Raw genomic sequence first — 8,378 nt, 5'->3', positions numbered from 1 at the left:
ATTATAAACACTGAAATTAGGAATATAAATATAGGAAATATAAAATAGAAGTATCCATGATTCAGGTATCCATGATTCAGGTATATCGATTAATGATTATATTACTAAATTGGTATACAGATTTGAAATATTGTAAGTATCATATTGTTATAACAAACGATTCGTATAATATGAGCGACATATTTATTGTACATACAGACATGCGTAAAATAAAATTTTATATGCAAAATAATTAATGTATAATATGATATTATGAAAATATAAAAGTGTCCCGAAAGAGTGATCGAGTAACGATTCGAAATTCTACAAACATATTGTTACTTCGCAGAAGCAGCGACGATCGTTGTATTTCGAAATTCGGACGCACTTCCGCGCGTCCCGTTAATGCTTCATCGGATGAGAGTCTTTAGCGATTGGAAGGAAAACATAAAAGTAGAATATAATTATACGAATAGCGGTGAGCAACGCATGAGCTTTTTCGCCGGGGCAACAAGGCGAGTTTTGGAAAAACGATCGTGTTTAATTAGATAATTTATGTCCCGAGCGGTATACGCGTCCAGCACATTTACACGCGATTACATTGTAACGTTTATAACACGAAAGCGGGCTCATTGAGTTCCGTCGAGCGGCCGATGCAAAATAATTAATGTATAATAAAACAAAATAAAATTAAGTTTTCTTTCATCTTAAATCAAAATTAAACTCATTTTCATACCGTTACAAATAATACGTACATCATCGCTTGTACAAATCGAGCGAGATAAAAGTTGAAAATAACGCCAAAAATGTGCTTCCTGAATCTACCTATAATATAATCTAGGTCTTTTTTTTATCCGGTCACTAGCGTGCTGCAGCCACTTCTTAACAAATATCCCAATGTCGTTCTTAGGAACGTTCTTCATTTTCGAGATGGTTTCTGCAACATAATGTTTTGTAAGTATAGGTATATAGATATTGTAAAAGTTAAACATTAATATTTGGTAATCTAAAAACTGAAGAAGAAAATGTTGCTTATTAACTCACCGACAATGAGTTGAGAAATTTGAGTAGTTTGAAATTTTAATGTGTTTCTTTGACCGGACCAAGAATACTTTATTGCTAGCTGATTCGACATTAAGAAGCGCAATGTGGCTCTGGTGAATTTGCCTACATCAGATCCTCCGATCATCTTTATCTCATTAATCTGCAAAAATAAAGGCAAATATATCATTACGATTTGAGCATTTGTATTGTAAAGAAAAGTATGACAATTAAATAATCTCTTACGTAGAATTTTTGTACTTCCAAGGACTCGACAAGATTTCGTTCAAATCCTTCAAATTCTTCAACAGTTTGCAAAAGAAAGTTAACGGTTGTCGATTTTGCATTTACTGGAGAGAGTTCACATTTATCCGAATTTGTAGACTGATAATTAGATGGTGGTAACACAAACGAGTTTACAGTACCATCTCTTTTACATATCTCTTCGGTTACTGCAAAATATATTATATTTAGTTACGTATATTTATGTTGCTTTTTTTTAAATAAATTTCATCGAAAATTTACTTTACATTACCTTCTTCTTCTTCCTCCTCCTCCTCCTCCTCCTCCTCCTCTTCCTCTTCTTCCTCTTCTTCTACTTCTTCTTCTACTTCTTCTTCCGACGCCAACGTTTCGTTCCGAAGCCATGCTGGCTTTCTCCTATTTCATATCTTTTGTGCCTCAGATGCCTTAATAGCTTTGTCACACGTCATCAGTATCTTCATTTGTAGATACGTTCATGCAGTGCTCTTCTACTTGATTAGCTAATTGAAAAGACTCTGCAAAAAGTGTTAGTTATTTTCATTTGTGTACAGTAAGTTAATATTTTCTAAATATTTAACATTCTTGAGAAAAACGCACCAAAAGGTCCCAAACGTTTACGCTATTCGTATATAAGCCAGTCATCTTTTGGATGTAGATAATGCATTTTGTTTTTATTAAATTTGACCTGTTTTGGAGGCCAAAAAACTTTGTTTGATTCTAAATCCATCCAATTTTCTGGTACGAGATTACAAAAGTCGTCAAAAAATACTACAAAGTCTGCATCTGCAAAGTATGATTCCACATCACCTCATATCAATCTTGTAAAAGAGGCATGGCGTAAGTAATGTTCTCGATTGTCATTAAAAATCTTTTACGATCAATGCATTGTACAGGCTACATTTGTAAAGGTGACAGATTTTCAACTTTGTATATATTCATGTTACTTGAGGGAGACGGATAATGTAAAATATCAGATCTGTTTAGAAATTTATTACCAAGAACAACAATCTTATTTTCCATTAATCCAATGTGCTTAATCATCACGATAGTTGCATCAGTCAGGAAGCAACAGTTGTCTGGCCTTTTATTTGATAATTCAAACATGCGGATTTGTAGAATTCGGTGCTCGCTGTGGCAACCCAAAGGAAGTTCTGACACAATTGGCTTCTTGAGTATAGGATGCTTCAAAATTTTCTGATTCTTCTTATATTGAGGATGTTGATCGTAACTGTACTTTTCGATTAGTCGTCGATAAATTTGTTGCAAAAGATTAGCGTGTTTTCGTATCATTCGCTTCAACACTTGCATATGATTTTTAAAATCAAAAGTACTGTATGAATCTAATGGACCGTACATCTTTACATCTTTATTTAAATGAATAAGAGAATGAATGTTACTCACAACATATTGCTCCCCATACAACGTCTTAAATTGCTGTACAAAATAAATCAGCAATTCTTTAGCATAAGCGTTGTTTCTGTAGCAATTTCGGGGATCGCACAATATCCGTATAGCACAATTGAGACTGTTAAAGTGAATTAAATATTCTTCAGGAAGAAAATGTTGCAAAATAATCTTTGAATCCTTCGAGTTCTCACAATCAGAACAATATAAGGTTTTACCTGTGGCAACGTATAGGCGTGACGAGCCAGCTCGAATCCTTCGAGTTCTCACAATCAGAACAATAGGTTTACCTTTGGCAATGTATAGGCGTGACAAGCCAGCTCGAATCCTTCGAGTTCTCACAATCAGAACAATAGGTTAGGTTAAGTTGAATCGTTTATAAAATGTGCGATCTCGAGTAAAAACCTAGTAAAAATCGAAATCAGATGTAAATTTAATCATATCACAACGTGTGTGATGATGAGGTTATCGAGTATTTGCAAGAAATTAATTTAAGAAAATTAATAAAATGCTTTAATTACCTTCAAATTTTCTTTTCGACGACAAAAATTATTAACGGTCGTGCCAATACGTACGTTGTCAATTACGGCCAACTAATGTAAATATATTACGTCCAAGCGTAATATTCTCCGACGCAGAAGCACGTAGAAGCGCGAAATAGCGAGAAAGCCGCCAGGAAGACCAGAGAAAACAAATAGAAACTGATAGAAACGCTGCAATGCTGCCTCGAGACGGCTCGAGAAAGCATTATAGACTGCGCATGCGTATTAAGTGAATTCTCTTCGAACCTATTATGAATAGAAAAAGAATTCCTTTTAAGACCATTTAGATTAATTCCATAAGAAATCACTTCTATGGAATTCTTTTTGAAGGAATTCTTTTTGAGTTTATTTCGGACAAATTACGGGTATTCTTAAAGAATTTGAAAAGGTGAAGTCTTTTCGAATTCATAACGATCAGCTGTGCTATCTGGGAGGGTAACAACATAATACATATACACTACTATGCGTGTACTTAGCGCCTTCTTTTACCTTTTTTTTAAAAAGGTAATTTTGTACGGATATCACGCTTTTTTATAGTGTTACGCATCTTAATCTTATAAACAATATATCTTATAATCTTATAAACTGGACTTCCGGTTCCGGAACATAGAAGGTGACAGGTGTGAACATAGCGGAGATAAAGTGATAGAAAAGTGCGACACAGAAAAGGTGGGAGAGAGTGAGAGTAGCGGGACGGCAAGGGATGGAGGTGTGAGACGGCGGAGGAGAAAGAATTAAGCGGGGGCGAGATCGGTTAAAAGGTGAAAAGTGAAGAAAGTGGCTGGAACGAAATGACAGTTGAGGCATAGACGGTAAGTAAAATAGAGAGGCGACAGAACGTAGGAAAGAGGCGCGAAAGCGAGCATAGACTAGCTCAGTCATAGAAGGGAAGCTCGGATATAGAAGGAATAGTAGGACGTGCACGCAGCCATAGGATACAAAAAAGAAAGAGGGATAGGCAAATCAAGAACAGCGGATGGATAAAGAGAAGGAAATAGAATCAGAAAGTGCACAACAGGGAGATAAAGGAAAGAAGGGGGAAGACGAAGGCGAGAAGAAAGCGAGAGGCAGACCAACGAAGGCGGAGGAGTTAGCCAAATTAAGAAGAACGGACAGTACAGGATCGGTCAAGGAATTCTTTCAGAAGAGTGAGAAAAGGAAGAGGAAAGAAGAGGTGGAGGAAGCAGCGAATGCGGAGAAAGAAATTCTAAAAGAATTTAACGCACAAAGAAGGGTCAACAGATCACCGCCGCCCAAAATCAAAAAAGAAAAGCAGGGAAAAGAAAATATGGCGACGGAAGAATTACTGGAGAAGGTTAAAGAAATTTTGAAGAAAATGGAGGAACAAGAGGGAGAAAGAAAGAAAGATAAGGAGGAACAAGAGAAAGAAAGGAAAAGAGATAAAGAGGAAATAAAAAACGAAATTAAGGGACTGAGGGAGGAATTGAAAAGAAGCGAGGAGATATGGGAAAATCAAAGAAAGACCCTGGAAGGAAGAATTAAGAATTTAGAGGAGAAGGCGGAGAAGATAGAAGTAAACATGTCAATGAGTGAGGGAGGGGAGATAATAAGGAAAATGAAAGAGATAGAAAGAAATATGGAGATGGCAGAAAGAAGAAGGAGGAGAGTAAACATAATTGTAAGAGAAGAGAAAACAGGAAATAAAAAGGAAAGAAAAGAAAAAACCGAGAAGTTGATAGAAGAAATAAATAGATCGAAAATGGCCGTCGAGGAAGTACAAGAAATTGGACATGGAGAATTTAAGATGAAGGTACTGAGATGCAGAAATTGGGATAACAAACGAGAGATAATGATGAGAAAGAAAGAGCTAGGAAAGAAGTATGGTTGTTTTCTGAATGACGACCTTACTAAAGAAGAAAGGCAGATACAGAAAGAGTTAAGAAAGATAGCAAGGGAAAAAAGGGAGGCAGGAAAATGGGTAACGGTCGGTTACCAAAAAATATGGGAGGATAATAAGGAATGGAGATGGAACGAAAACAAAGAAGCGCTAGAAGAAAGGGATCACTTTCGCAGATAAGAAAGAAAAGAAGAAGGATAAAAAAGGGTTAAGCATGATGAACGAGAGAAGGAGAGAAGAGATACAAGAAAGAAGACAGGAAAGGTCCAAGGAGATAGAAGAAAGGCGGAACACACCAGAAGAAACCAGAAAGGACGAAGAAAGTATAAAGGAGGTAGATGAGGAAAATATTAGAGGAAACGGAATAAGGGAAGTCGAAGGACAAGAGAAAAGATATATAGGAGAAGAGGAAAGAAACGACGGGGAGAGTGAAGAGACGTGGAAAGTGGCCTTTTGGAACGTAGCTGGTTTAACAAACAAGGATAAGGACTTCTGGGAAGGGATAAAAGAATGGGATGTGATTGTGATGATGGAGACTTGGACTGATGAGAAAGGATGGGAGAAGGTGAAGGAGAAGCTACCGAGAGAATATAGATGGAGAGTACAGATAGCAGCCAGGAGGAACAAGAAAGGCAGAGCGTGCGGAGGCATGTTGCTAGGAATAAGGAAAAGCATAGAAGAGATAAAGGAAAGAAGGGAGACGGAGGAAGAAGGAAAAATCGAAGGTAAGATAAGAATAGGAGAGGAAGTATGGAGAATAATAGGAATCTATGTAAACAACAATATAGACGAGAAACTAGAAGGTCTGAAGGAAAGGACGGAGGAGGGGGAAAAAGGAGTAAGGACCATAATAGGAGGTGACTTTAACGCGAGAACGGGAGAGGAAGGAGGATGGGAAGAGGAAATCGAGCGAAGAGAGGAAAGAGGGAGGAAGTCTAAAGATAAGAAGATAAATAAAGAAGGCAGAAAGTTACTGGAGTTTATCGAGGAGAGAGGATATATGATATTAAATGGAGGCACAAAGGGGGACGAGGAGGGAGAATATACATACACAGGGGGAAGAGGTGAGACAGTCATAGATTACATAATAGGGGACGAGGAGGTTAGAGAAAAGGTGGAAAGACTGGAAGTAGGAGAAAGGATAGATTCGGACCATCATCCATTAATACTATGGGTGAGGGGAAGCTCAAAGAGAAGGCAAAGGAGGAGAGGAACTGAAAAAATGAAAAGAAGGGGAGTATGGAATGAGGAAGGAAAGACGCAATTTAAGGAGAAGTTAGGCGTGATTGAAGGAAAAAGAGACCTGCAAGAGGAAATAGAGGAAGGAACAAGGAAGATAAGAAGGGTGATTGAGGAGAACGAGGACAAGAATGAAAGAATGACTATCAAGAACAAAAGAGGGTGGTGGGACGAGGAATGTACGGAGAGCAAGAGGGAAGTGAGGAAAGAACTAAGGAAATGGAGAAAAGGGAAAGGAGAAGCAGAAAGATACAGAGAAAGAAGGAAAGAATATAGGGAAATGTGTGATAGAAAGAAGAAGGAGGAGAAAGAAAGAATGATCAGAGAGATTGGAGAAGCGAAAACGGAGGGAAAGGTATGGGAGTTGATAGGCAGAGTAAGGAAGAGAAGAAGAAGGGTGAATGAAGAGATAAAACCGGAAGAGTGGAAGGAGTATTTCATGGATCTGATGGGTGGAGTGGAGAACAGAGTGGTAAAGGGAGAGGGAGACAGAAGCAGACAGAAGGAAGAAGAGATAGGACTAGAAGAGATAAGAAACGTAATAAAGAAACTAAAGACGGGAAAAGCAATAGGCAATGACGGGATACCTAACGAGGCATGGAAGTACGGAGGAGAAGAAATGGTGAAATGGATATGGGAGGTATGCAAACGTGTCTGGAGAGGTGAAGGCTGGCCGGAACAATGGAAGGAAGGGGAGATAATCCCATTAGTTAAAAAAGGAGAAGGGCGAGAGGTGAAGGACTATAGAGGAATAACCATCATGTCTTCGATGTACAAAATCTACACGGCGGTACTGGCGGAAAGAATAAGAGAAGAAGTAGAAACGAAGAAATTGATCCCCGATAATCAAACGGGATTCAGGAAAGGAATGGGAACGATGGATCAAATATTCGCTTTGAATTACCTGGTGAACAGACAAATAGGAAAAGAGAAAGGAAAGATGACAGTGTTTTTTGTGGATCTGAAGGCTGCCTTCGACTCAGTGGACAAAAGAGTATTAATAAAGGCAATGAGAGAAAGAGAAGTGAGACAAGGACTGATAGACAGAGTAGAGGAAGTATTGAGGGAAACAAAGAGCAGAGTAGGGAAAGGAGGAGAGAGTGATGGTCAATTTTGGACGGCGAAAGGCCTGAGACAGGGATGCCCACTAAGCCCAATATTATTCAACCTATTAATCGCAGACATAGAGGATCATATAAAAAAAGGCGGATGGGGAGGAGTGAAATTAAGAGGCGAGAAAATATACACGCTAATGTATGCAGATGATATTGCACTGCTGGCAGAGGAGGAGCAGGACATGAGATCGATGATAAGCAGGTTAGAAGGATATTTAGACAGAAAAGGATTAACTATGAGTATAGAGAAGTCAAAGGGAATGAGATTCAGAAAGGGAGGAGGAAGGAAGAAGAAGTACGACTGGAGGTAAAAGGGAAAAAAATTAGAAGAGGTTAAAGAATTCAAGTATTTAGGGTATACGATGAAGGAGAATGGAGGGCAGGAGGCGCATATCAGAGAAAAAAGAAGGAAGGCAGCAAGAGTAATGAGGGAAGTATGGGGGATAGGGAAGAGGATGTGGAAAAAGGACTGCAAAAGAAGGATCTGGCTATACGACACACTGATATGGACAGTGATGGTATACGGGGCAGAAGTATGGGGATGGAAGGAGAGGAGGGAGGTAGAAGGTATTCACGAGAGATATCTTAGATGGGTACTTGGAGTAAATTGGAGGACGCCGGGATATATGGTCAGAGACGAGCTAGAAAGAGAGAAGATGAGAAGTAGAGCAAGCAAAAGAACATGGAAATTTGAAAGAAAATAGGAAGAAGGTAGAGGAGGAGAGATAGCGAGAAAGTGTTTGGAAGAAATGAAAGAGAGATGGAAGAGAGGAAAGGTAATAGGGAGATGGGAGCAGGAGAGAAAAGATTACTTGGAAGGGATCGGAGTAGAAATGGAAGGAGGAGAGGAGTTGGAGGAGGAGGAATTGGAAAAGAAGGAGAGAGATAAGGAGAGACAAGAAAGGATGGAAAAGATCGTAGGATCGAAGTACAATA

General features: G+C 38.6%; 1 protein-coding gene and 1 long non-coding RNA gene across 4 annotated transcripts; one reads left to right on the top strand and one right to left on the bottom strand.

Annotated features, from left to right (window-relative positions):
• Positions 1–679: 679 nt before the first annotated feature.
• Positions 680–3,394, bottom strand: LOC112461892. 3 transcript variants are annotated; one of them, XR_003041601.1, is made up of 9 exons: positions 3,210–3,394; positions 2,907–3,093; positions 2,686–2,809; positions 2,280–2,517; positions 1,882–2,067; positions 1,556–1,799; positions 1,267–1,472; positions 1,024–1,183; positions 680–916 (listed from the first exon to the last, which is right to left on the bottom strand). It is a non-coding gene; the product is annotated as an uncharacterized LOC112461892 (long non-coding RNA). The 3 variants fall into 3 exon arrangements; XR_003041602.1 differs by having other exon boundaries at positions 2,280–2,512; XR_003041603.1 differs by lacking the exon at positions 2,280–2,517.
• Positions 3,395–4,206: 812 nt separating this feature from the next.
• On the top strand, positions 4,207–7,753 carry LOC112461893 (trichohyalin-like). The gene is made up of 3 exons (XM_025027311.1): positions 4,207–4,545; positions 4,660–4,780; positions 5,265–7,753. Exons 1-3 carry the CDS (start codon positions 4,207–4,209, stop codon positions 7,751–7,753), a joined length of 2,949 nt encoding a protein of 982 aa, XP_024883079.1.
• Positions 7,754–8,378: the final 625 nt, after the last annotated feature.

Source organism: Temnothorax curvispinosus, unplaced genomic scaffold, assembly GCF_003070985.1.
Source record: "Temnothorax curvispinosus isolate PA1 unplaced genomic scaffold, ASM307098v1 QBEX01011864.1, whole genome shotgun sequence".
NCBI lineage: Eukaryota > Metazoa > Arthropoda > Insecta > Hymenoptera > Formicidae > Temnothorax > Temnothorax curvispinosus.
Note: the sequence above shows the minus strand (reverse complement) of the source record. Positions and strands in the feature narration are given on the sequence as shown.

Excerpts from the sequence above, each read along its gene's own strand:
- LOC112461893 (XM_025027311.1), top strand. The coding sequence starts at position 4,207 with ATGGATAAAGAGAAGGAAATAGAATCAGAAAGTGCACAACAGGGAGAT. Across the intron at positions 4,546-4,659 it reads CGGAAGAATTACTGGAGAAG|GGACTGAGGGAGGAATTGAA; the intron begins GTTAAAGAAATT and ends AACGAAATTAAG. Across the intron at positions 4,781-5,264 it reads AGAAGTAAACATGTCAATGA|ATAAGAAAGAAAAGAAGAAG; the intron begins GTGAGGGAGGGG and ends TCACTTTCGCAG.